We start from the raw sequence: 27,201 nt of genomic DNA on the forward strand, positions 1-27,201 counted from the left end.
GTGGCTCTTCTTCGAGTGATGTTGCAGCTATGGCGCCTCTCCGCGCTCGGGATTCTGCTTTCGCTGTTCTCATTGATCCTTGGGGACGACACTGCACAACATGTCCTTTCTGAAAAAGCCAAAGTCTCGAACGATTCGCTGCTATGGGGTCCTTACCGGCCAAACTTATATTTTGGGGTTCGACCGAGGATACCGAAGTCGTTGCTGACGGGGTTGATATGGGCGAAGGTGGATAGCTTTCAAGGAGTGCAGAATAGTATGTGGCTACAATTTTTAGGAAACAACCCGGGTTCATATTTGCTGACCAAATGCCGATATAGACTTCCGGCATACCTGCGAACAACATGAGGGTATGGCTGGATACGGGTGGGACGAATACGATGTGCGGTATGGCGGGCGCCAAACCATACACGATGCGGGCAACTCAATAGACATTACGACCGAGTTCATTAAGATACCAGGAGGACAGCATGGTGGCAGCTGGGGCGTCCGAGTGAAAGGAACACCGAGAGAAGACGCGCCAGCCCGGCTGATGAGTACCGTGCTCTTCTACGCTGGAATGGAGGGCTTTGGGAGTCTAAGTGTGGAAAACGAGAGGGACGATCTGGGGATAGTAGGGCCTGTGACAATGGAAGGCTCAAGCAATGAGCTGGGAGACTTCAAGCTCCAAGTCACCGAGGGACCAAATAGCAACTTGCATCCACCTCCAAACCACAAGAGCTATGAGAACAAGCCTCTAGATCGAACAATGGTTGCGAGTCTGCAAGTACCTGAAGGAGCTATGTGGCAGGCTAAATGTACGTCAATCCACAATCCACGTTTTTTTTGGTACACGTTAGCTGACTTGTTGCTTGGTTGAGTGAAGCACTCATCTTCTCTCAGATGAAAGAAGAGATTGATGCCATGATCGCTGAGTATGGACAGGAGAACGCACCACCACCTTGGGCGACGTTCACAGTAGGCAACGACATCAAGGAGGGGAATATGCATGTTGTGCAGAAGGTCTTCGAGGGTTCTTTCGAGGTCAGCTGGTGCTTCGGGGTCGTTGTTAGATTTTGTAATGACAGGCAGCACAGTTCGACATCATTTATTCTTCAGCGTCCGCTGAGGCGCCTGTCACGTGTAAGCCAACTTTCAACACTTCTTTGCACCAATCACTGACTATCAGAAGCGGACGATCTTAGTGGAGCCATCGAGAAAGCAACTACCCAATTCGCGCACCGTTTCAAAAAGCTACTGGCACCCCAAGCTCCTTTCAACAAGTCGAAGTACCAAGACTTCGCCAAATCTATGTTTTCGAATCTCATCGGAGGTATCGGTTATTTCTATGGGGATTCCGTGGTGGACAAGTCATACGCTCCTGAATATGAAGAGGAAAATGAAGGTTTCTGGCAAGAGACCGCAGAAGCTCGTATGCGCCAAGGAGGTGTAAGGCTTGAAGGACCCTCTGAGCTGTTTACGAGCATACCATCTAGACCATTCTTTCCTCGGGGTTTTCTGTGGGATGAAGGGTTCCACTTGATACCCGTCGCCGACTGGGATATGGACCTGACGCTAGAGATCGTCCGGAGCTGGTTCAACCTTATGGATGAAGATGGATGGATTGGGCGAGAGCAGATTCTGGGTCAAGAAGCCCGCAGCAAGGTGCCCCAAGAGTTTCAGGTCCAATATCCACACTACGCCAACCCTCCCACGCTATTCTTAATCTTTGAATCCCTGATCGACAAGCTGCAAACGAAGTGGCCTACTAAGGGGATGGATGACCCTCTCGAGTCTATTCGCAGTGCTCACTTGCAGAATTCTGATGTCGCTAAGGACTATCTGCGCGATCTTTACCCATTACTAAAGCGCCACTACTTCTGGTTCCGCAAAACTCAATGGGGCGACATCAAGTCCTATGACCGAGAAGCGTTCTCCACCAAAGAAGGCTACCGCTGGCGAGGCAGAGACACCCGTCACATATTGACCTCTGGCCTGGACGACTACCCTCGGCCGCAGCCACCGCATCCAGGAGAGCTGCACACCGATTTAATAAGTTGGATGGGCATGATGACACGCTCAATGCGACGAATCGCTGAAACTATTGGCGAAACCGATGATGCGAATGAATTCACAGGGTACGAGACAGCAATTGTCAGGAACATCGATGACTTGCATTGGGATAACAAAGCAAAGACGTACTGTGATGCGACCATTGATGACTACGAGGAAAGCGTACGTATTTGCCACAAGGGATACATATCCATCTTCCCATTCTTGACTGGTCTTTTGCCACCGGATAGTCCGAGGTTGAAGGCAATACTGGACCTGATTAGCGATCCTGAAGAGCTATGGAGCGACTACGGTCTAAGAAGTCTGAGCATGAGCGATGAATTCTATGGGACGGACGAGAACTACTGGAGAAGTCCGATATGGATGAACATGAACTACCTCGCCGTAAAAAGCCTCTACGTCAGTCAAGACTGTTGCCTTTAAGTATTCCACAAACATCCCACTAACAATACCTAGGACATCGCAATCCAACCCGGCCCTCACAAGTCCCAAGCCACCAAAATCTACACCTCCCTTCGCAAGAACCTCGTCGAAAACGTCTTCAATGAATGGGAGCGGACGGGCTTCGCGTGGGAGCAGTATAACCCTGAAACGGGCGCTGGGCAGAGAACGCAGCACTTCACGGGATGGACGAGTTTGGTGGTGAAGATCATGGCGATGCCGGATCTGAGTTGGGGTGGCGACGGGAATGGGGTTGAGCATGGGGAGTTGTAAGATAGATACAGTAGGTGTTCGCGTAGTGTATGTATAGGAAGTAAATTTTGACCCCCGTTTTGAGATCGTTTAGGAGGAACGATGCTGGATCTGTTGCGCGAGCGCATGGCAAGATGGGCATTCGCAGCTCCTGGGACGTTAGAAGGAATATACGACATACTACGCGGCGCTTTGACCCTTTCGTGCGCCAACGTCAAAGTCTACTGGCATCATGAATGAAAGCCTCGACTCCGTTGGTACACGAACATGCTCTGTTCTCACCAGAAGAAGTTTCGTTCGGGTAAGTATCACCAGAGGCTCGTTTAGGATGACGAGTGCGAAAGTACGATTGGCAATGGCCTCAATGTACTCCGTAACGGCGCCAAACATTGATCTGTGGTCAGCGAAAGAACCAGCAAAGGTTGAAAACGCTATTGAAAGCCGAAAGACCTCAGCATGTTGGTCCGCAGCCTGAGATATGACCACATGGGCGGACCCAGTGAGGAATATGAAGATACTTAGATATTGGGGGCTCACAAGAACCGCTAGCACTATTCGAGTTAGTACTTGGATCTTCGGCTGGCTTTCCTTTCAAAATCCACCGAGAACTCTTCTCCAAGCTCCGTAGAACGAAGGATTTCCTCCGATCATTCTCAGTCCTTTTACCGTCTCAAGTTCAAGATCTGTTTTGTAAAGATATTCACGCTTTCACTAGCTACAAAGATGTCTCATTACAAAGTGGAGACAGATTGATGGGCCCAGCGTCTTTTCGTTCGTCTTCAAACATGCAATGTTTGATTGGTTGCTTCTCCGCGTCTATGCATGTCCTGATTTGTTGCCGGCCTCGTGCTCGGCTTTATGCGGCCGTCCGAACAAGGCTGGCTCTGCCCACTTTGTTGCCTATCTCCATTTATGCCCAACTTTTGTGTCATCGAACCTTCTGAAGCTGTAAATCCGTTGAACAGAGGACTCAGACTCAGTCTACAATAGCCTGCTCTCCTTCTTGTGACGAAACCCTCTCGTCCTTTCCTCCATTTAATAGTCACATTTGGCATTGGATGTTGAAGCTTTGCAATGCTCTCCTCGTCGTCCGCTGACCCATCTGTTAGGACAGCAAAGCTCGCAAGATTCTTCAATTCAATTCTGCGTGGAGATCAATCATTGAAGACAACTAAACAGGCAGAGCTTTTTATCGAGGCGCTATGTGATCAGCCTGATCCACCAACATGCATTGACAAAGTCATATCAAGCTCAGCAGGTCTTTCAGCCGTGCAAAGTAGTCTTCGATTCGACGCCTCCGCCTCCTTCCACAATGGACCAGCCGCAGCCTTGATTCGGTACATCCAAGATCCTGGGCTAAAGATGATTCTTGGGGGAGATTATGTCCGCCAGGTCACTCGGCCAATGGTGGAGCCGCCCATCTTCTGGAACGGCTTCTTACAGTCCTTCCGTAACGCTTTACTGAATATAGACTCCCAACAGTGCTTCGCCTGGCTTCTACACGAGCTACTATGCCAAAATTCCGGCAACAGTGGCTCTTATACTGCTATTGCGCAAGATCCCTTGATCCAAGCTTTGCTCCTCGATTCTCCGGCCTTCGAAATACGAACAATGGGGCAGAAGATCAAACATACTATCTCCAGTCTTGATGCACCTGGTGTTGATGACGATGGACATGGTCCAGGAGGAAGACATGACAATGACTTCGCAGACTTTCGTGAAATTGCTATCCATCCCACGGCCGATGAAATTCGCTCGGCGGAACCGCCATTTCTTCGTCGAGCTGAGACACTGGAAGATCCAGCTTACGAAGACAAGCGCCTCACCATGCATCTTGAAAATCAGTTCCGACTCCTTCGCGAGGACTTGTTAAAGGAATTGCGCGATGAGCTTCAGATCGTTTTGGGGAAGAAGAAAGGACGCCACAGAGGCACAATGGTAGACGGACTTACACTTCTCGGTGTTGATTGTGGAGAGCCAAAGAAGCGACTACCATGGTCCCTGCGGCTCCAGTGTTTATCAGACCTACCCGAACTAGCCAAAGTGAAGGATAAGGAACGCAAAGACAACCGCCTAGACCCAACTGAACCAGCGAACGTGAAGAATAAAGAGCGCAAAGACTATCTCCGTGCCAACCAGAATCTGTTCAAACATCAATCCTTAGCATGCTTGATTGTGGACGAAGAGATTGCCGCCTTTCCAACCATACATCGAGACGTCGATCAACTCGCTCGCAAACCTCCGGTTATCGCGCTACATTTCAGAGGCATTGCAAGCACGTCCAAGTCGCTGCTCAAGCTGAAGACTGCACAGCATGTGAAACTAGTGCAAATAGATACAGCTGTTTTTGCTTATGAACCGGTATTGCGAGGGCTTCAAGAAATTCGAGAATTGTCCCTCGCGGATGAGCTCTTGCTTTGGAGTCCCGATAGCGTCCCGGTCAAACCTCCGCATGCACCTATGGCGTTGATCAATAGTCTCGAGAACGATCCCTCACAGGATGTCCAAGATGTCCTGCAAACCGCCAAGTCAATCCGACTGGACGAAGCCCAAATGAAATCTCTTTTAACAGGGCTTAAGCAGCGGGTGAGCTTGATACAGGGCCCGCCGGGTGAGTTCGTTCCAGTTCATCCCGACATGAGGGGTGTCTAAACGAGTTATAGGTACTGGCAAATCATTTATTGGAGCTCTGATCGCCAAGTCCATTTACAGATTCACGAAGAAGATAATTCTCGTGGTTTGTTTTACCAATCATGCTCTGGATCAGTTCCTCGAAGACTTACTTGACATCGGAATTCCGGCTGATGAGATGCTGCGGCTTGGGGGAAAGTCGACCCCACGAACGAAATGCATGTCTCTGTACGAACAGTCTACTACATACAGGCAGACAAACGCCTCTTGGACCAAGATCAATTGCCTCAAGTCAAAGATAGAAGCTCATACTATCCGTTTGGAGCGCGCATTCGATAGATACAAGTCGACTAACCTTCGGTCGGCGGATTTGATAGAATACCTTGAGTTTCTTCCTGATGGTGAAGACTATTACAATGCGTTCACAGTGCCCGAAGCTGAAGACGGGTCGACGATGGTTGGTCCAGGCGGCAAAGCTGTTAGCGACTCATATCTCTTCGATCGATGGTCAAATGGCCAAGACGCTGGTATCTTTTCCGACGAAGTTCCCAAAAATGCACACCATATATGGCAGATGCAGGTGTCTGCAAGGCAGGCCTCGTTGTCGTCCTGGAAGCTTGGCATACTCAAAGAAAAGGTTTCCGAGCTATACGCCATTGCGGAACAATACAACGAGGCTCAAAGCGAGCTGGACGACATGTTCAAGAAGGGGAATGCCCAAATAATAGCCTCAAGACGTGTCATAGCATGTACAACTACAGCTGCAGCGAAATACACGCAAGAGCTTCAAGCAGCTTCCCGAGACGTTGTATTAGTGGAAGAAGCTGGTGAAATTCTGGAAAGTCACATCCTGACAAGCTTTGGTCCGCATACGCAGCAATTGGTGCTCATCGGCGACCACAAACAATTACGGCCCAAGGTCAAGAACCACGACTTGAGTGTAGAAAAAGGCGACGGCTACGATCTCAACAGATCCCTGTTTGAGCGACTGATACTGAAAGGCTTCCCCCATCAAACACTCACTCAGCAGCACCGTATGCGTCCAACAATATCTGCTCTGGTCCGCTCCCTAACGTATCCTGATCTCACTGATGCCCCGAGAACCCTGATTCGCCCTGATCTTAGTGGGTTCCAGAACAACTTGATGTTTATTTCGCATAACAAACCTGAAGACGACGCCAAAGATACGGCGAATGGGAAGGACATGAGTTCTGAATCATCAAAACAAAATCGATTCGAGGTTGACATGGTATTGAAGTGCGTCCGCTATCTTGCTCAACAAGGCTATGGAACGGATAATCTTGTGGTCTTGACACCATATCTCGGACAATTGAAACTTCTCAAACAAGTGCTAAGTACGGAGAACGACCCCGTTCTCAACGATCTTGACACGTTCGATCTTGTCCGCGCTGGTCTTATGCAACCTGCGAGTGTAAACGCAAACGAGCGGAAAATTCGGCTCGCAACTATCGATAACTATCAGGGAGAGGAAAGCGATATCGTTGTTGCATCTTTGACGCGGAGCAATCCTAGGCACGACATTGGCTTCATGTCTGAGGCCGAGCGGTTGAATGTTCTTCTCTCTCGAGCTCGTAACGCTCTAATTTTGATTGGCAACCCTGAAACTTTCCTGAAGGCTCGCAAAGGGAAGGATATTTGGACTAAGCTCTGGGGTCTACTCAAGAATGGCGGCCATGTCTATGACGGGTTTCCTGTGCGGTGCGAGCGACATCGTGAAACAGCCTGTCTATTGCGTCAACCAAACGATTTCGACGTCGAATGCCCTGATGGAGGGTGCAAAGAGCCATGGTGAGTAAACCTTAGTCCACGGTGCCGGCCTAGTGCTAATACAGCTCTAGTGGCACCATGCTCGGCTGTGGTCTCCACCCCTGTCCGCAGCGATGTCATCAATTGTCCGACCACTCAAAGGTGCAGTGCGAGTACATGCTCGACGATAAATGCCCAAAGGGCCATGAAAGGTCCTGGAAATGTCACAAACCACCACGCGAGTGCAGCAAATGTGGAGCGGAGGCTTTGAGAGCACAGAAAGAAATACAAAAGGACCTGAGACAGCGAGAGAAGCGTGCTCGAGAAGAACAAGAGCACATTGAGAACATAGCCAAGCTCGACGCAATGCTAGCTGAAGAAAGACAGAGACTCAGGGATGCCCAGTTATCCAGAGACAGAGCCCTGGCAGTTCACCAAAAAAAGGAAGATCTTGCTGGCGCGCAAGCCATGACTCTTCCAGCTTTTGACTCCTTGACGAATGCCCAACATGGTTCTGGAGGGTCGTCAGGGAATGAGGCCAGTCCCATATCCACGCAAGCTTCGTCCACTCCGTCGAACAACCGTGGTATGCAGCCACCCGATGCTGCCAAATCACCAGCGCCTAAGTGGACCAATAGACGCCATTCACCAGCCAAGGAAGAGTGGAAACGTCAGAAAAATTTAGATAACGCCCGAAACGATGCTATCGATTCCGTCATGGATATGATTGGACTGGAAGAAGTCAAATTGCAGATTCTTCGGATCAAAGCCATGATCGAGGTCAGCATGCGGCAAAATGCTGACGTGTCAAATGACCGCTTGAATATTTCATTTCTTGGGAATCCGGGCACAGGTAAGATCACCTAGTCTGCAGCTCTATTTCTATAACATGACCAATGACGGTGCTTGCCAGGCAAAACAACAGTTGCTCGTCTATATGCCAGAATTCTGGCATCCCTTGGAGCCCTCCCATGCAGTACTTTCGTGGAAACGACGGGCGCACGTCTGGCTCATGATGGTGTTGCTGGCGCAAAAAAGATTCTAGAAGGCATTCTCGGTACAGGCGGAGGCACTCTTTTCTTGGACGAAGCGTATCAACTCACAGAAGAACACAACCAGAATGCTGGTCGCCAGGTGCTAGATTTTTTGCTTGCTGAAATGGAGAACAACGTTGGTAAGATCGTCTTCATACTCGCCGGCTACAACAAAAATATGGAAAAGTTCTTTGAGCATAATCCCGGGCTCACCAGTCGCGTGCCACATACTCTACAATTTGCCGACTATCAAGACGATGAGCTATTGTGGATGTTGCAACAGCGAATAGAGAAACGATATAATAGGAGAATGAGGATCGAAGGCGGCAAAGATGGCCTGTACATGCGCATCGTCGTCAAGCGTCTTGGAAGAGGGCGTGGCCGTCCAGGCTTTGGCAACGCTAGAGCACTTGAAACAGTCTACTCCAAGATTGCTGCCCGCCAAGCTGTACGCCTGACCCATGAGCGCAAAGGGGGACTTCGTCCAGACGATTTCTTTCTTTACAAAGAAGATCTTATCGGGCCAGACCCCTCAAAAGCCATCCTAAAGTGTTCAGCATGGGATGAAATGCAAAAGATGATCGGCCTAGGTGCTGTCAAGGAGTCTCTTCAAGCTCTGATTGACCGTATCAGCGAGAACTACTATCGCGAGCTCAAGGAGAAGGCTCCCATCGAGGTGTCTTTGAACCGTGTCTTTGTTGGCTCGCCAGGAACCGGCAAGACGTCGGTAGCTAAGTTGTATGGGCAGATCCTTGCTGATTTAGGTATCCTCAGCAATGGCGAAGGTTGTTACAGCCATGCAGACTCCCCAGCTCCATCGATCATGGCTAATTACCCGCGTCTGCAGTCGTCGTTAAGAATCCGGCAGACTTTATTGGCAAATTCATTGGCCATTCTGAGGCCAACGCCAAGGCAATCTTGGCAAGTGCTATGGGGAAAGTGCTAATCATTGACGAGGCGTACATGCTCTATACAGGTACAGCTGGTGGCGGAAGTACGACCGACTCATTCAAAACTGCGATTGTTGATACAATCGTTGCCGAGGTCCAGAGCGTACCAGGAGAAGACCGTTGCGTCCTTTTACTTGGATACGAGGACAAGATGGTAGAGATGTTCCAGAACGTCAATCCAGGCCTCTCGCGAAGGTAAGCGACCCCTAAGCTTCCGGTTTGTCTACACGAAGCCCCTCATTTCTCAAAAGCAGTGGGCCCAAAGCCCTGTTTTCGGAGTTGTCATTGCTACGAATTCTCTCTTACGCTCATCTTGCGGCTGTTGTATACCATCTTGGCCCACTCTTCGCCCTCTTCCATCTTCAAAATGGGTGTCGTGGAATGGTCTGTAAATGGTGTTGACGCCAGTCTCTTGCACTTGACAAGCAATTTCAGAGACCGAGAGCGGCTATATCTCTTCGATTTGCGCCATCTGTGTTCCTGAGTTCCCTAACCTTTCGTCTGTGTGCTATTATATTGGCTCCCTTCACGGAGGACTTGAAAACAAAACAAGTACCACACACTGACCTCTATCTTCAGATTCGCTATACAAAATGCTTTCCGTTTTGAAGACTTCACGGACGAGGAGTTGTTGAAGATTTTGAATCTCAAGTTGAAGTCACAAGATCTCGAGGCCACAGACGATGGAAAAGCTGTTGCCATAGAGGTACTGAGTCGAGGACGCAATCGACCGAATTTCGGTAATGCTGGCGAGGTCGAGAACCAGCTAGGGCTTGCAAAGGAACGACATCAGCTGAGACAATCCGCCAAGAAGCCCTCCGAGCGACCATCTGACATAGTCTTTGAACCACAAGACTTTGATCCAGACTATAACCGAGGAGCGCATGCCTCTACTAACTTGGACAAGCTTTTCGAAGACGTTGTGGGTTGCGAAGACATTGTCGCCAAATTGGGCGGCTACCAGCAAATTGCACGGGGCATGAAAGCAAAGGGATTGGATCCTCGAGGCATGATACCGACCAATTTCCTTTTCAAAGGTCCCCCAGGTAGGTTTGTAGGTTACTCCAAAATAAGCGATCCTGACACAGTGCTATAGGCACCGGAAAAACCACAACTGCCCGAAAGGTGGGCCAAATCTATTACGATCTAGGTTTCCTGGCTGAAGTCGAAGTCGTTGAGTGCTCCGCTTCAGATCTCATCGGCCAATACGTCGGACAGACTGGCCCCAAAACCCGCGCGCAGCTCGACAAGGCCCTGGGCAAAGTCCTCTTCATCGACGAAGCTTATCGACTTGCAGAAGGCAACTTTGCTACCGAAGCGATCAACGAGCTTGTGGATCAACTCACGAAGCCGAAATACATGGACAAACTTCTCGTTGTCCTCGCTGGTTATGCTCAAGAGATCAACCAGCTGATTTCCATTAACCCGGGTCTTTCCAGTCGCTTCCCAGAGGAGATCACCTTCAAGCATCTGAGCCCGAGGCATTGCCTAGAGGTTTTGGAGCTCACGATCAAGAAGCAGAATATCCAGACACCTGCCTTGACGGACCCTGACAGCCAGATCCACGGTAAGATGGTGGGCCTCCTCAAGAAGTTCAGCGCATTACCTTCATGGGGAAATGCCCGAGACATGAAGACGCTAGCCAAAACACTGGTGGGATTTGTCTTCAAAGCAAATGCTTCTTCCTCAAACGCATTGGCTATCTCTGAAGATGACGTCTTCCGCCTCACCAAGGCCATGTTGGAAGAGAGACAAGAGCGATGCGCCAATCGTCCTACAATACTCCCATTTAGGACCACCCAGAAGGCAGCCGACCAGTCTCAAGCCCCACCGCCTCCTCCCGCTCCTACGGAAGGATCATCGACCCAAGCCGACCAGACCACCAGCCCTTCAAATGAATCTCCTGACCCCACAGAAAACCAAGATACCGACGCCGATAGCGAATGCGAAGGCGAAAATTCTGCGCCCCAAAAACCAAATACCGCACGGGATGCCGGCGTGTCCGACGCAATATGGACCCAACTGCAGACCGACATCGCCGCCGCCAAGGCCGAGCCCGAAATCTCCGACGAAGCTTTTTGGCACCAAGAAGACGTGGCCTCGACCACGTGGGAGACCGCGCATCAGGCAGAGCTCGCTTTCCAACGCCTCCGGGAGAAGAAAGCCAGAGACGAAGCAGACGCTCAACGGCTCAAGCGCCTGCAAGAAGAGGCGCGCATGGAGCAGGAAAAGGCTGCGAGGGAGCGAGAACAGGCGAAGGCGGACTTGGAGCGGATGAGGATTCGGCAGATCATGCAGAAGAGGGAGAAGGCGGTACAGGACCGGTTGAGGAACTTGGGGGTCTGTTGTCAGGGTTTCCAGTGGATCAAGCAGGTGGGCGGGTATAGGTGTGCTGGTGGAGGGCATTATGTTGGTAATGATAGACTGGGCGTGTGAAATGCATGGGTTAGAGGGGAGAAGTAGCCGTGCCACTGCACGCATAGTTCGTTCACACAGGTGATAGTGATAATGTACCGTTTCATGATCATCCAGAGCAAGGATGAAGAGGTTCTAGGCTAAGACCCCCTCAAGTTGTGTCATCGAAGTTGTATCTGCGACAAGACTGAAGGGACCTCAAGGCAACGTCTCCAGAGACCCTAGAGTACCATCCATAAAACTTTGAAGTAAACCTTGAGAGCCATTAGGGTCCGATTCCCAGAACAGAAGTCGTCGTACTCCTATCTCGAGCAAAACGGGAGCGCGAAAATGGCATCGCCCATCGAATCCATGTCATTTCAGCCTTGCTCCCGAGTAAAATGCCACACCCCAAGTGCTATCCCGTACCAGCATAGGTAAATGTCGCTCCGGACGGTATTCTTGCCTCCTCCCGCAAATCTTGAGCGGCAACGTCCTCCAACGAAACCCTACGCGACAACCGTCTTCGCCAGCGAGACGCCGAAGGAGTGCACGACCGGAATGGCTTTTGGCCCGCCTTCGTTCGGCTCGAAGCAGGTCTGCTCGGTGTTGAGATGATCGATCGATCGATCGTTTCTTGACAGTGTATCGAGGTAGATCTGGTGTCTGCTGCTACAGATGCACGAGCTGGCTGCGGGGAAATCGGGGTCTTCGGTGAGCAATGCAAAGGCCCGCTTTTTCTTACGAGCCGCGTTTTGCTCCGGATGGACGTCTAGCGGCATACGAGTACAACTGGAAATTCGGCTTGGGAATCACTTCGAAATGATTGGTTCGAAGAACGACCTCGGTTCACGTAGTCGAATGGTCTGGTCGGCGAGGCATAGGGTGGGGGCTCATTGATGCTAAGGTTAGAAGCCCCAGTGAGGAGAGCTTCTCTACGCTCAAGGACTTCAGGCTCCTGGGTAGGTCCACATCTGGCCCCTTTTGCCACCTTCACCGGCAGTCCATGCATTTCGGCCTGCAGGACCATCTGCACCGGCTTTACCTCTGCCCTTCTTCGCCGCACCATGACATACCACGCCTACCTTGGATCGCATAACTATGAAGATCATTTGGCGGTAATTGATGTTCTTGGCAGAGAGCCAATGACGACTTCGTACGGGAAAGGTCCAAAGAGTCAGAATGGTTAGAGAGAAGCTGGATACTGTTTAATGGCGGGAGAGCTCTCAGGTTTGAACGAAACGAGGAAAGTCTGCATTTTTCGCTAATCCTTTGATTGTGGTTGACTACATTGGGGGCCTGCGGCAACAGGTTCCCTTGACGCAGAGCCAGGATATCATGAACGCGCGAGAAGATGGCGAGACGGATGTGAGTTTGCTCGGAAAACTTGCGGTATGCTGCTCCTGGACTCATGGAGTTCAAGGTGTGTCGGAGACTATGGTCTGTAGCTCGTAGGCTCCAGGGTACATATCATTTCAGAGGCCGATGCTCCGGAATCTTGCATTTATCAATAAACGCAACAGTTGCCTTGAAAAATGATCTGAACACGACAAGCCTCTTGCAAGTCCACTGTTGAGACAGTTGGTTGTCACCACCATACAGTTTCGAGGGGCTATACTCAGAAATCTCGACTTCACTAACGTGATGGTATGCCATCCAGAACTTTTGTTGCACTGATATGAACGTCACCCAAGGGCATTCACCCTAATTATTCCTATCCTTGGGCCCGACTCGGCAAGCTCGCTGGGGCTGATCATGCCATGAGCTTAGGGAAGGGCATTTATGCTGTCAACCTCCGTCATCCATTTCTCCCGAGCTCCGCCACCCGGAAGATTCGCAGTCGTACCCAAAGCATAGACGCCAAGTCTTTCACGCTGAACATTTGTCGCCCAGTCACGATCCTTCCACCCACGAACGAGATCACTCGCATCGACTTTGGCAGATTTTGGGCGTCTAGGGAAAGTCCATCGCTTGGTCTTCGGATCACAAGTACTTCTATAGTGCCACGAGGTAGGCAATGCGGTATTTACAACATTCATCCTAATATGGAATGCGTTTGCCAGGAAGTCAGCTTTGAAGAGTGAGTCTAAGAGAATGTGTTGAAAGTGCTGTAGCCGATGCGTCCGGTCGATGCCCGAGGCGCTGAGGAATCCGGTTTGCGATGGACTGTCAAAGAGGGTGGGGGAGGCCAGATACATCGATTTTCAATGGCGAAAAATCGAATGTGGTTGCGACCCCAAATGCGTGCGGGACATAGCCTCCGTAGTGAAGATCATGGAAATTCGGTTGATGTTCTATTGCATTCACAGCTGCCATGCGAAGCATTCGTGCGTGTCCAGGCCGCGTAAGTGCTCGGAACAGGCATCGATATACCCTTTCGATTGCAATCTCGGTCTTCCAAAACTCAGCATAGCGAGATCGGAATTGAGCACAGACAGAGCCTTTGGGGAGAATTGAGGATGTCTCTCGCTCAAAGCGCGCGAAAGGGGCATGTAACTGCGCTCTGGAAGGGCGTGTGGCGATTGGTATGCTCAAGTAGTGGGTAAAGTCGATCTGCCGGCTTTTGTTGGGGACATGATGTTGATGCGATGGAAGAACGTGAAAACGATGAAAGATAGATGGTATCCCACTTTCACCCCTTTGCCAGTGCCGACATTAGCCTCATGCATGGAACCATTTACTTACGGGCCACCATATCCATCGACGTCCAGTGGGGCTTTCCGGCCTGACAACCCCATAGCTGCAACAAGCCAAATGCATCATTTCGATTCCAAGGTGCAAAGTAGAGCGATCTCAACCATGATGGAGCGTAGGAGTCCAGAAAAATCAGCAGCGGCAAAGATGCCATGTTTTACCTAGCGCTTGAACGCACTGGGCTCGATCGATACACCGTCAGTATCGCGCACAGTCCCAAATGGGCCTATCGAGTCTCGTATTGCCCCATGCAATGAATGACTCCAGTCAATTCGATGTCACGGAATCGATGTCCTCATTAGGGTATTGGCGGTCTGCAGCCCGTCTGCCTCCTCGGTAAATTCTGCTCCAATGTTAATACCAAGTCAACGGGCCCGTACTAGTTACTTCCTCTACGATCTCCGAACAAATCCTTCCACAAAGTTCATACAAGAGAGCAGCGAAAAGGAGGCAAGTCCGGAACACGAAATAGTCCCACACATCAATCGCAGTTTCTGCCTCATGAGATCTAGTATGTCGCATTGGAGTCGGAAGCCGGTTTCTTCTACACTTTGTCTGGGGATCAGAATCCAACGCGGAAAAAGGCGACGATCAATACTGTGGTGGTGAGGGCGTGAATTTGATTCATGTGATGCACCTGTGACGAGGTGCCATAACATCCAACGTACACTACTCTCTTGCCATGACAAGCCTCATGCCTGTCACGGGCGTAACGCAAACGCTATGCGGAGACGCTTATCACGAACTCTCCCCGATCCATCTGCTCCAGCGCTTGCATGATACAGTAAAGGGTATTAGTAGAGTAAGTATCCTATACACACGAAACGAAAAGCGCTGAATGGATATAACAATATACAACCCCAATCCTTTCAACTCACCACTCGTCGATTTCCTTAGTCATCCAACAGCAGCGGTTTCGTCGCTGTTCCCTCGGGACTCGGCGGCACCACGAAGGTCTTCGGCACGTCCACCTCCTCTGCCTCATCACCGCCGTCCTCGCCCTCTGGTTCCTGGATCTCAGGTATAGGAGTCTCTTGTCTCGGACTGAGCGTTTCCGCTTCATCGCCAGCCGTGCTCGAGCTTTCTCTCCCTCTCCTTCTACTTCGCCGGTTCTGTCGCTCGTCGTTGGCGCTTTCTCTTCTCCTTCTTATGCGAAGACTGCCATCTCTGCTGCCAGGTCTGCCGCTATCGGCATCGGCATCGGCATTGCTACGAAGACCTTGCAGCATACTGGCGGCGCGCTCGGCGACGTCTTCGCCTTCGCTAATAGGTTCCATTTTCTCGCTAGGGGCCTCTTCATTGGTGGCCGCTGTGGGGCTCAGCAAGGCCTTATCAGGTTCCTCGTTTTCATTACCGCTGTTAGATACGTCCCCCAGGTCAGGAATGCTTTGACCGCTAGCGATGCGGACCTGGTGTCGGTCCTTGAGCCGTGCTCTGCGCCTACGGTCACGAGTGTCCCGGGCTTGGGGAGCGGCGGCTCGAAGCTTCTCAAGGAGGGAGTCCATAGCGCCGGTGGATGAAGGAGACAGGGGACCATCTGGGGTATCGGCACCAGAGTTGGCGGCAGCAGGATTGATGGCTTTGGCGTTGGCACGTTTGCGGGCCATGGACGCTTCATTTCGTTTGTGGGTTTCTTCCATGGTAACATTCTTTTCTTTGGAGCGCTATTGGGTATCAGCAACAGTCATACACAAAGAAGCTTCCACGAAGCTTACCTTCCATTCAGTAACAAATTTGGCTAGCTTGTCAAAGAATTCCCGTCTCGCATTCTCGTCCGTGCTATCCTCGCCATAAAACGTCATGATGTCGTCGTAAGTGCGGTTCATCTCATCAAGATACAATTGCATCTGCTCTGCTTTCCGTCGGGCCTCCTTCATGGACCGCTGTACAACTTGATTGACACGATCTTGTGGATGGAACTTTTTGCTGTCGCTGAGATTGCCGGAGTCAAGTGACATTTGTACATTCTTGATGTTGTCGATATACTTCTTTGCGTCCAGGCGCAACTGTTCGACGTTAAGTTTCTGCACAGTGACTACACCGCCGATGTCGTCGACAAAGCCCTCCCATTCTGGGTATTGTTTTCGAACTATTCGCTCCACAAGATCTGCAAAAGTGGATTCGTTCTTCTCATCTTTCACCATCCCTAGGCGCGCGAGCGAGCTCAGCTTGAAACCAGTGGCTTGCTTATTCGAGTCGTTCATGTAGTTACCAATATCTAGGATAAGGCCGAGAATATTCATCAAGGCAACCGAGTCACGCAGAGACTCGGAGACAGTGACGATCTCTTTCAGATGCCTTGATATCTCGTCGTATTCGCCTTCAAAAGTGCGTGTCAGTGACAAAGCTCTCATTCTTGACTTCCAGTAATGATGGAGCTCGAATGCAGTCGCCAGGTATATCTGATCTTCCCTCGTGAGCTCGCTCGGATCCTGCTCTCTTTGCGTCCGCTCTGCGTCTGGTCCAGTCCAGTCCTTGCTGTAAGGAGCCATGAGCTTGGCGGTGTTGTCAGGTACTACGCAAAGGTCTTCTCTTTGTAAGAATTCCATGACCACGTGGTTATCTAACATATCCTTATCGCAGTGTAATATCATGCGGACGATCTCGTCGGCAGACTGCGTCGAGAACTTGGATAATGAAATGAGGAACTTTTGCCTTAAATCACTTCCAACAATCTGCTTCTTGTCAGATTTTCCGCCCTTGGCAGCACCAATCTTTTTGATCTCTTTGGCCATGAAGAGTTTCTCGACCTCATCTAGAACACCTTTCCTTGACAGCTCCATATATTTCTCTTCTTTAGCCTGATGGGTTGGAGTATGAGAAGCCCAGACTGTGACTTGAGGAGCATCGACTTTGTCCCAATGTATAGCCTTGAGCTTCCCCTTCGGACGAATGAAGGGTAGCCCGAAAGTGGGTGCTGGGTTATACTGGGCCTGGGGAAAGTAGCCGCCTCTTTGTGGGCCCGGAAGAGGAGGTGCACTTGGCGTAGGTGGCGCACCGGGAATGGGAGGTGGACCCATTAAAGTCCGGGCAGACGATGTCGCTGTCCGAGGTGTGCCTGGCATTGGGGGAGGGGGCGGGGGGGAGCGCCTGAAGAGAAGCCCGGCATGGAGGGGGAGGCATCGGAGGAGCCACTGGTACTGAGGGGAACGGTCCTGGAGGAGCCATTGGAAGTAGCGAAGGCGGTGGAGGAGGCGGTGGTGGAGGTGGGGGACCCATCTCGAAGCCGGGCATTATGGTCGCTGTGGGTAGCGGAGGTGGTGGCATTTCCTTGGACTTCTCAAGCGGAGGCGGAATCTCATCGATAGGAGTCTTGGGCGAGTCAGACTCAAGACTTGGGTGAGAAGGTCCAGTGGTAACGCCGTCGCCGTCGACATCATCGTCGTCGCTTGCATCGAACCTGCGAACCTTGGCAGCAATTTCGCCCAAGAGCCCTGTGGCTTGTTTGGTGCTCATCTTGGGCCGGCTCATCTCGATAATCCGCGGTTTCTCATAGATGATTGCATCGCCTTCGCCCGACATCCGGTAGGCCTGTTCTTCGCTCGCAGCCAAAGCATCGGCAGCAGCGCGCCTTGGACCTTTGAGTATCTTGCTCCGCGAGGTCATAGCAAGGGGACCAGGACTGAATTGCCTCGTCACCCTGCTTGAGAAGTCTTCTTCTGAGGGACTCGATTCACCGCCGTCCATTTGCTCGCGCAGTTCCCTTAACCTGTCAGAAGGACCAGCTTGCTGCCAGACTTTGCCCTCCAGCTTGCATTGCGTCTTCGCCCGCTCAAGTTGCACTTCCAATCGAGACATGAGAGTATCGCGGTCTAAGATGCCCTGCATTTTCTTCGGGTCCGTCGAAGCAAGCGCCTCAGGGACTCCCTTCTTAGCCACAGAAGCAGCGAAATCCTGGGCATCACGAAGCATAAGGTATAGCTCTCTTGTCTCCAGCTCGTTCCTTTGCAACTCTCCAGCGCGAATCCGTTGGAGATCAGCAAGCTCGGCTTTCAAGGCCTGGAATTGCCGTCCTTGAAGCTCTATTATCTGGGTCTGCTCTTCCAATTGCTTCTGCAACTTCGCCACCAGTCCATCGGCTCCCATGTCGATTCTTGCCTTCATCTCATCACGCTCAGCCATAGCAGAGTCCGCCAATTGCCTCGCCTCGGTAGTCTCATCCAATGCCTGGCGTGCTTCGGAGTCTGTGTGCAGCTTATCCAGCAAACTTTGAACCGAGAAGTTGAGACTCTGCTTGAGGTCCATGTCTGGCAGTCTCCTATCCATAGCAACATAGCTGAGCATGGCATCGACTAGTTGAAACATCCGCAATCGGTCTTCTCCATCATTGTCTCGGATTAACAACATATGCTGCATGGCAGAAAGGAAGTAGTCCTGCGCACGGCTTCCCTGTACCTTTGACTGTATGGCATCCACAATCTGCAACGGATCTTGCATATCCTTGACCTCTGCGTCTATATCATCTTTCATGCTGCTGTTCTCGCGCTGGAGCAGGTCCTCGTAGTCAATGGCCTCGTTTTCTCGATATCGCTCAACCTGTTTGTCGATGGCCTCGTATTGGAAGTCTTCCATCTTGTTTAGGATTCTCTTAATACCGCAAGACGTGAATTGAGCCCTGATGTGGCATCGTAGCTGCAAATCATGCTCCGGCGCATCGATAACCATGTTCATTAGGAATAGTGTAGCAAGTGCGTATTCCATGAGGAGATTCTCCATGCCTATGCCTCCACTACGGACCTCTTCGCTGGCACCCACAAGACTGCCCATCTTGCCTCTACCATCTATTGTGACTTCCACTATCCGCATCCAGGCATCGAAACGCCCGTTCTCGCCCTGGTGGCTCTTGACTTGGTCCATAGCTTGGAGCACCTTCAGGTGCCCCTCTCCTTCTGCCCAATGACATAGGAATGTCAAGACTTCGCTGACCAATTTGCGAGTAGTCAACCGTGGTGAGATCAGGGAGGTTGCGAGAGATACAACGACTTGTTGGTGAGCCAAAGCGTCGTCGGCACCGTATTTGTTGTTCATCAAAGCTTTGAGACATTTGATAATGTCGTACTCGCGATCCAGATCTTTGTCACTTGTAGAACCTGAAGCAGGAGCCGGCCCTTGGCCCTGTCGTCGATTGAGTTTCGCAAGAACATTCGTCAAGGCCACTTGACCCTGCGCTTCGACGAATGACTTGACCCAGCTGATCGGTTGTGTCCTCAGACTGACACTCAGGCTACCCAGTTGCTTCGGGGTTATTGTATCATTCATGACCCTCCTGACATACCATTCGGGGCTCCCCTCCTCGTCTGCTCTTGTCAGGATGCCTTGAGAACCATCGTGGCTAAGCATCGTCTGTCGGGCATTAGTCCTTCTCTTTTGCTCTCCTTGCCATTCTACCATCCGATCTTGATGTACTAATTGCCATTTTTTACTTGTAGGGTAGGCCATCATCTGCCGCCGCGCTTGTTCAGGCATAGCCTGCCAGTTGCGCTTGTTCATCATGTCAACAAATTGTTTTTCGATGATTCGATCATCATTGGGCCGTGGGAAGTGGAAGCCGTCTGGATTGAATGATGTAGTGGAGCTAAAACCCGAGGGTTGCTGCGGTGCCCAAGCGTTATGGTGGTGTGAGCCCCGAGATGATGTACTTGGTCGCGATTCCTGCACAGCTGTTCGTGATGAGTTGTCGGAGGAGAAGATGCTGGAGCCTCGTGTAACAGACGAAGCTGCGGAGAGGACGCTCATTTGATCGAATGAGTTTCGGTGATTGGAAGCTGTGTCGCCTGTGGAGTTGGAGTTGTAGGTGCTGTGTGACTCGTTGTAGATGCTTCCGGAGTCAGTTGGTATGGGTTTGCGACTGCTGTCGCGTGTAGGAAGAATGCCGTTGAAGGGCTTCAAGGATGATTGTGAAGCGGATGAATGAGGTGGGGGTCGCGGTCCAGTAGGATGTGAGGAACCATTTGTAGCTTCTGAGGGGTTAAATGAAGGATACTGATGGAAGTCTTTGCCTCCTTTGCCCAAGTGATGCGGTAAGGGCTCTTTCCGGGGAGAACTCATGTCGTTCTTCGGCAAGTAATCCACGGAAATAGGGGTCTTCCCACCCGGTGATACACTATCATAAGGTATTGACGTGATAACGCCAGCAGTCATCGACAAGCCCAAGTTATCTCCGTCCTGCCCTGCGTCCTCAGACGGCATTTGCGATCTGTGCGAGGATCTCGAAGATCTTGATCCATTGGCGCTGCCGGTGGTACTGGGCACCTCCAGGACTGAACCGCCATCATCCGGACTATACGAGTCTTGCGACCTTTCTTTGTGTATCTTCCGCCCAAAAAATGATCTCCCTCCTGAAGACTGCCGCGACTTGCTATCAACGGGTGCGTTGGTTGAAGGCATTTCCTAGAGACAACGCCCGTTCTTCGCTCCCAGGCGCCGTGGGAGTCGGATGTCCTCCAGCTCGACGACTCGACCGTTTGGTCGCTCAATAAGTGTAAGGACCTTGGGGTTTCTGTAATTAGGACGTTAGACCAGTGATCATCCTCGGTCGACGTGCCGTCAGAGAATCGGCAGGGGGGCGATTGTTTGCCAAGGATCGTTGCATGGCAGTAAGAAGCATGCGAACGCCAAAAGGTGAAGAGAAAGCAAATAGAAGCCTGTCGAAGGCTAAGAAGAGTACTAGTGGCTGTGAAGTGTTTCAACGTTGAGTTATTACTCCCCTCTATACAAAGTGAAAGACGGCGAGGTTGTTCCCTTGTAATCTTTCGTTGCCGCATAGGGGATTCCTTTCGCGCTAGTGAGATACTACGGCAGCCGCAAAACACGAGGCATTTCGAGGCGGGCCACACAAAGTTATCTCCAATCCAGTCTCCACCACCGCTCACGCCTTCCCTCCACCTGGCTGCATATGCACACCCTATTTAAAAGTCTGTGCATTCGATCCCTCTTCTCCTACTTCCTGCAGATGTCCTGACCCTATAGCACAGCTTATACAGTAACCATTTCAGCAACGCCTGTCAGCATGCTTCCAGCTCTGCCCATCTAAGGCGGCGTCCGCTAGCCTGGAATCCCATCAGCCGACCAACATCCTTCGTCCATGGTACAACGCAGTAACCTTCCTTCAACCACGTATACATCATGGGCGCATTCACTTGGAAGGTACACTACATTTTCCCCTTCGTCGTCCAACGCTTTGACTGACTCCTGACAGTCAGTACTCCTTCCGCCTATCTTCGCCCTTGCTCTCTACGCCTTGACAACCTACCTCGTCCTCCCTTACTACCGCCACCTCCGCGCGCGCTCCTCCTACAGCCTGCTACCTTCCTCTCAATCATCTTCCAACAATCCATCCCTCACCACCCGCCTCCTCTCTCGCATTCAAGCCCTTGTCGGCCGCTCAAAGCGACGCGCCAGCTCGAATAGCTTGCTCGGCGATGAAGAGCTAGAAGAAGGATTCGACAATCTCTCCGACGAGGTGATTCGAGGAAGAGATGATGTGGCTGTGGACTCGGATACGGAGGGTGACAGGAGATTAAGTCGTGAGTTGGAGGGGGGGTTTCGAGATTCGAGTGATGAGGATGATGACGATAGAGGACGGGGGAGAAGATGATAGCTTGGACATATTGCAGAACATCAAGCTATGCGAATTGTCAAAGTCAAAAGCAGTTGCCGCTGTCCAATTGCCCAGAATGCTAAAATCCCGAGAGCACCGAAGGGAAAGCCACGACCCGTCAAATCCTCAGCTCAGATCCCATCCTACCCAATCGCCGAGCGCCTCAAAGATAGCTTCTGCGTCGTGGATTAGCAGACTACGTTCAAACAGGGCCTGGGAACGCATTAACACATCTCGGCAAACCCTTCCCAATTCTGGCAAAGTCCAAACAAATCCTATAAAAGCTGACCCACAATCACCGAAACCTTTTGCAATCCCGTTACCACAACAAACTTCCAAAAACGGGACTCCGTCATCCACCCCGATCTTCGCGTGAACCAATCCTACGTACGCACCAGCAGCCACTGTGCACGCCCAGTCACCCACAGTGATTCGAAAACCAGGAAGCCCGGCATCAAACGCTTTCACATTCTCTGGCATCCCGCCTCGCTTGTACGGCTGACGGCGTGTATTTTTTTTCTCGGCAGGAACTCGAAGCCGAACCGCGTCGGCTGTGCAGGGAGAGGGTCTCGTGACACGTAGACACTGACCTTGATGTCTGAATAAACGCAATGTCATGCAGCGAGAAAGACTCGGAGGCTTGGGATTGATTGATTGATTGATTGATTGATTGATCCACTGTCAAACCATGTCGCTACCGTTCGTGCTGCATGAAGAGCGGACTGACTGTGCTACAACTTCCGTGACCGCATCGAGATCGTCTGAAGCACATGGCCTGATCCCGTTCGGAGAAAAACCGAAAAGGGGCGTGCGTATCAATCAGCTACGAGGGTGGACGAAACGGCGCGGAGAAAGGACCGGGTTGGGGAGCAAGCGCTGCATGAGTGTAGGGAGTCGTTGCATGGATGAGTACGAAGACAACTATTATCGAATCACTTTGTGCACCCTCCTCGTCGAAGCAATTGGTTAATGCAAAAAAAACAAAAAGCAATCTTTGTTCATTGGTACCGCCAAGCAGGCAGAGTAGGTACAGGAGGCAGATATTAGGGTTGGGGTTTGAAAAGACGGAGCATAGCCATGTTGAACGCTGAAATCCATATTAAGCAAGCTCCTCCTCTTTCCTACACTAATTCGGCTCAACCGAAGGGTATTTTTAAAATTCCTCGTATGCGACGTGACATGACAGGAAGTGGATGCCGGGGGGGGGTATCGATCTTATGCAAAGAGTGAGAAGTAGCACGCAAAGACGACTTTTTTCCAAAATCCGCCGATTTGCACGCTGAAAGTTTTGTTTGTCCGCGAAACGATCCGAGGCCGTACTACAACAGCACGTAAGCGGCGAGACCGGCGAGACCGACGAAAGCGCCGGCCGCGACGTGGCCGGCCTCGGATTTCTTGGTTGCGCTGGGTGAGGTGGAGCCCCCGGTGGCGGTGCCGGTGCCGGAGGATGATGACTCGGTGCCGCTGCTCGAGGTGGACGAGCTGCCGCCGCTGGATTGGCTGGTCGAGGAGGAGGATGTCATCTGGGGGATTTGTCAGTATCGAACACGGCAGGCATGGGAGTGGACGTGTCAGGCTTACCGTGGACGTGGTAGTGCTGCCGAGGCTGTTGGTGGTGGTGACGACCTTTCCTCCTCCGAGCACTCCTCCAGAGGTGCCGTTGGTGCTCGCAGTCCCGTTTGTGCCCGCACCGCCCGCGCTTGATGTCCCGTTCGTGCCGCTCGAGGTTGCGTTGCTGCTGCCAGTTGCCACGGCGCCGGCGCCGGCGGTGGCGCTTCCGGGAGAGGCTGAGACGGCGGTGGTACCGGTGAGGACGGTCTGTGCGACGGTGGTGGTGGCTGAGCCCGTGGTGGCTGCTGCTTGCACTTCTGTGGCACACCGTCAGTGAGGATCTACGGCGGCCAGGGAGTGGGTTGGGCGAACCGGAGCAGAAGTCCATTCCGATGGAGATGATGCTGCTTGGGTCGACCGGTGGTTTGGCCGCCGCGCACACGGGGACGGAGCAATCGCGCACGCCGAAGCCGAAGTTCATGTTCTTACAGAGGCACGTATAGTCTGATGTTCCGCATCCTAAGCTCGATGCCTTGCCTAACATGTTGTTGATACATGTTTGCTGATTGCTCATTAGCAAATGGCCATGACGCTGTAAGGGTATGTCTGCATTCACGAAGCACATACGCCGCAAGGTGGAAGGTCCTGGATCTGGGTGAGGTTTTGGGAGACAGTGAGGCCGGCGAAGAGGACGGCGGTCAGAATGAAGCGCTGCATGGTGTTTGTATCTGTACTGGTTGAGTTGATGTGTGTGGTAGATGCCCTTGTCAGAGGTGACAATTGAACGCTTTACAGGATAGAAGATGTAGTGAGAGAGAATGCTGTAGGTAGGATGCAGGTGATGAGAAAGGGGGAGCTGGAGATATGTTGCGATATGTTTAATGGTCGAGAGTGGGCGGCAGTGATGGCGTGAAGCTAAAATAGCGCAGCGGCCTTGTTTTTGTTTTTGTTTTTGGGAGGAAAAGAACAGCAATCGTGGCGGGGGGGGATCAGGCGGGCAAAAGAGTTCGGTGGAAAAAATTGAGATTAATGATGGTAGATTGCATACATCGCTTGGCCGCTTCTCAACGAATCAATCGACGGCGACTCAGCTGGTGCCAGTCCATGTTTGGATCAAAGCAGGATTTTTCTTGGAATGAGTTTTACAGGGGGTGGGGGACGGTTACAAACTTACAAGCAGGGGGGGCCAATGATCTAGATCAAATCCAAGCCTAAAGCACGGTCTGGTCCGGCGCAGCTAATCAACCATTCGGGGTCATCCTGTGGCTCGCCAGGGGAAAACTATACCTACCGCCTCAGGTACCCCCCCAAGCAAAACCCCAAGGGTCCAAGGGGGCCAAGCTTCTACCCCATTCCGGCCAACACCGATCGGTGGGGCTGTCAGGTGATGCTCTTTTTTCAGCCGGGCGAATTTCCGCACAATCTTCCCCGGGGAGTTGTTTCCCCAACTTCGGCAATGTTAACGTTTGATAAGGGGTACATGTAATGAATACCTTTCCCATCGCATCACGCTGGAACGTGCATGAAGTGCTCTTCTATCTCCCTCTGTCGCGTAATAATCGCCAACTCTCTCCCAAAAGAGAGATTCAAGGCTCCCTGCATTTGCTGTAAGAGGTCCATCGATTGTGAAGCATTGTGACAAGTCTGATTGGCGCATCTGTAAGCGCGATGATGAAACACCACACCACCCCGCCACTAAGAAAAGGAATGTGGTGTGGCGGAAATTAGATTGTCGCCACGCTCTGCCCCCTGTGAAATTGACATTTTAACGCTCATCTTTTGATTTGGAGCTTTATATATAGCATACCTACTATACTATCATCATCATCATCATCATTTTATGATTATCATGATGATGTTGCAAAAGTCTTTGACCTTTTGTTGGACTGCTCCTATCTAGGTAAAGCAATTTTAAATGAAGATCGATGAGGAAATCCTTTCCTTCGGTGCCCGTTGGGCCTTTCCCCACACCAAAAACTTCCGCCTCGGCATCTGCCGCCTCTGACATCATTCCGCGTCTCCAAATTCAATATTATGCACCTGCACGTCAACATACATGAAAGGCAGGTACAGAGGTACATATGACATAATCTACTTACAGACGAGCAGAAAGAATATTGGGCCAGAGTGCTGCCCCTCGACTTAAAAGCGCAAAGAGGTATACATACGATTCAACAGTCCGAGACGAGAAGCTGTCCGCAATAAGGTCTGCTGCTTGCTCCGCCAATGCGTTAACATAGGCCTGATAGTGTCCTGAGATGGGCAGCGGCAGAATATTAGCATCCACCACTCGCGATGCCTGAACCCCATAGACGCATGAACTACTATCCGCCACCTTGCCCATCGCTGCTGTGTCCGCGGGATGGTGTAGGGTTCTGTGCATTGGCGTGACTTTTCCTGTCGAGTCTCTCATGATCTCAGAGGCAATTTTCAACCTCGGTACTTTTCGTGCTTCCTGATGCGCTCATCAGGCTTGCTATCCGAAGCAATTTGAGGTCAGCGGTGTCCAACCTTCAGCGATGGTCTCTTTTTCCACCATTGCTTGTCCTTCTTTACTGTCCATCATAAAGTCCAGCATCTTCTTCCCTCCGCCATGACCTGAACACCCGCCAAAGGGTGCATTGTGCTGGTACGCTGTCCTACTCCGTCGTTGAGATTCTCTACGAGCTCGCCCAGTCCTTGGGGGGATCCTGAGTCCGCGTCGACTTTTCGAATTGCAGCGCACGACTCCCAAGCAGCTTTTGTCCTTTCGCATAAATGGTAGTGTCGACCAGTGGATGTTACTGACTGCGTGTGAACTCGACCATTTTACCTATGCTCATTCATATCCAAATCGGCCGAATGACGGTGTTCAGTCATGCGGAACTATGGGAGCAGGCCTTTGTAGTCCATCTTAAGTTGTTCACAAACTTCGCCCAAGCACCATAATCCATAGCATTGTCGCGAATCGAGCCGGCTCCGCTCGGGAATGTCAGCGTCTTGCCTCCTTAAACTTGGTGAATAGTGTTTATCGGACAGGCATTGATGGCTGACACTACCTCGAGGGCTTTACCCGCATAATTAGGGCACACTCGGTTATTCAACTGCTTTTGAGGGACGGTAGAGTAGTATCAGTCCAGTTCTGAGCCGACCAGTTGTCCGGCATTCCTACGATCGGTAATCAAAGAATAATTGATAACGTCAGACCGTGCTTCGATGAGGAGTATAGAGGAGAAAGGTAAGTGAGTGTGACGACGCGAGGCCGACACTGAACCCGCGATGCCACCTCCGACCATAACGAAACCGTGAGTTGGTTAGCCAGTGAAGGATTCGTTGATGACTATTGATAATAGAGCTCGAAGTTTTGCGTTCCCCATGCACCCATGTTGTTCTGACGGCACGGAAAGCCTTGCGTCAGCAAGGAGGATGCGAAAGCATTCTGAAGGGGGTGCTCATGTCGACTAAACATGACAGGCATCGAACTCGTAGACACACTGCCACCAAAGAGGATTTGCGAGATTGGAACCAGCCTTCCTGAAATGTGAATTTCGTTGCGAATCACTTTCATTGGTACCCAGGTACCGAATTCTGGGCCACACACAAGACACACATTGAAAGAGCTTCTATCATTAAAGATTTATCCAAACTCGACTTCAGTCTTTGTCTTTGGGCGAAAATTCCGACCCTGAAGCAGCTCGTGCTGATAAGACACAACTTTGTTTTTAGCTTAGACGAACGGTAATTTGTTGATGCGATTTCCATAGAGATCGCGGAGAAACTGTTTGCAACTGTCGTCGTCTTGAGGTATGCCGGCGAGAGATCATAGGAACACCCGGTTTCGAGATGGATTCTATGG

At 51.3% G+C, this 27,201-nt stretch overlaps 7 protein-coding genes across 7 annotated transcripts; 3 read left to right on the forward strand and 4 right to left on the reverse strand.

The window, feature by feature from the left end:
- Positions 1 to 18: 18 nt before the first annotated feature.
- HO173_000133 (uncharacterized protein) lies at positions 19 to 2,766 on the forward strand (the record flags this gene model as incomplete). The annotated part of the gene is made up of 6 exons (XM_037302084.1): positions 19 to 256; positions 321 to 797; positions 866 to 1,023; positions 1,077 to 1,122; positions 1,172 to 2,451; positions 2,509 to 2,766. 6 exons carry the CDS (start codon positions 19 to 21, stop codon positions 2,764 to 2,766), a joined length of 2,457 nt encoding a protein of 818 aa, XP_037170663.1.
- Positions 2,767 to 2,925: 159 nt separating this feature from the next.
- On the reverse strand, positions 2,926 to 3,800 carry HO173_000134 (uncharacterized protein; the record flags this gene model as incomplete). Its single annotated transcript, XM_037302085.1, has 2 exons — positions 2,926 to 3,296; positions 3,683 to 3,800. The coding sequence occupies 2 exons, from the start codon at positions 3,798 to 3,800 to the stop codon at positions 2,926 to 2,928; spliced, it is 489 nt and encodes a 162-aa protein (XP_037170664.1).
- A 19-nt stretch (positions 3,801 to 3,819) lies between these two features.
- Positions 3,820 to 11,563, forward strand: HO173_000135 (uncharacterized protein; the record flags this gene model as incomplete). The annotated part of the gene is made up of 7 exons (XM_037302086.1): positions 3,820 to 5,356; positions 5,409 to 7,185; positions 7,236 to 7,996; positions 8,057 to 8,962; positions 9,025 to 9,322; positions 9,707 to 10,173; positions 10,224 to 11,563. 7 exons carry the CDS (start codon positions 3,820 to 3,822, stop codon positions 11,561 to 11,563), a joined length of 7,086 nt encoding a protein of 2,361 aa, XP_037170665.1.
- A 467-nt stretch (positions 11,564 to 12,030) lies between these two features.
- Positions 12,031 to 12,303, reverse strand: HO173_000136 (uncharacterized protein; the record flags this gene model as incomplete). The annotated part of the gene is made up of 1 exon (XM_037302087.1): positions 12,031 to 12,303. One exon carries the CDS (start codon positions 12,301 to 12,303, stop codon positions 12,031 to 12,033), a length of 273 nt encoding a protein of 90 aa, XP_037170666.1.
- Positions 12,304 to 15,108: 2,805 nt separating this feature from the next.
- On the reverse strand, positions 15,109 to 20,602 carry HO173_000137 (uncharacterized protein; the record flags this gene model as incomplete). Its single annotated transcript, XM_037302088.1, has 3 exons — positions 15,109 to 15,879; positions 15,931 to 17,097; positions 17,144 to 20,602. The coding sequence occupies 3 exons, from the start codon at positions 20,600 to 20,602 to the stop codon at positions 15,109 to 15,111; spliced, it is 5,397 nt and encodes a 1,798-aa protein (XP_037170667.1).
- Positions 20,603 to 21,340: 738 nt separating this feature from the next.
- Positions 21,341 to 21,812, forward strand: HO173_000138 (uncharacterized protein; the record flags this gene model as incomplete). Its single annotated transcript, XM_037302089.1, has 2 exons — positions 21,341 to 21,361; positions 21,414 to 21,812. 2 exons carry the CDS (start codon positions 21,341 to 21,343, stop codon positions 21,810 to 21,812), a joined length of 420 nt encoding a protein of 139 aa, XP_037170668.1.
- A 1,322-nt stretch (positions 21,813 to 23,134) lies between these two features.
- On the reverse strand, positions 23,135 to 24,083 carry HO173_000139 (uncharacterized protein; the record flags this gene model as incomplete). The annotated part of the gene is made up of 4 exons (XM_037302090.1): positions 23,135 to 23,338; positions 23,397 to 23,683; positions 23,739 to 23,928; positions 23,994 to 24,083. 4 exons carry the CDS (start codon positions 24,081 to 24,083, stop codon positions 23,135 to 23,137), a joined length of 771 nt encoding a protein of 256 aa, XP_037170669.1.
- Positions 24,084 to 27,201: the final 3,118 nt, after the last annotated feature.

This window comes from Letharia columbiana (genome assembly GCF_014066305.1).
Source record: "Letharia columbiana isolate WasteWater2 chromosome Unknown Sc0000000_s0, whole genome shotgun sequence".
NCBI lineage: Eukaryota > Fungi > Ascomycota > Lecanoromycetes > Lecanorales > Parmeliaceae > Letharia > Letharia columbiana.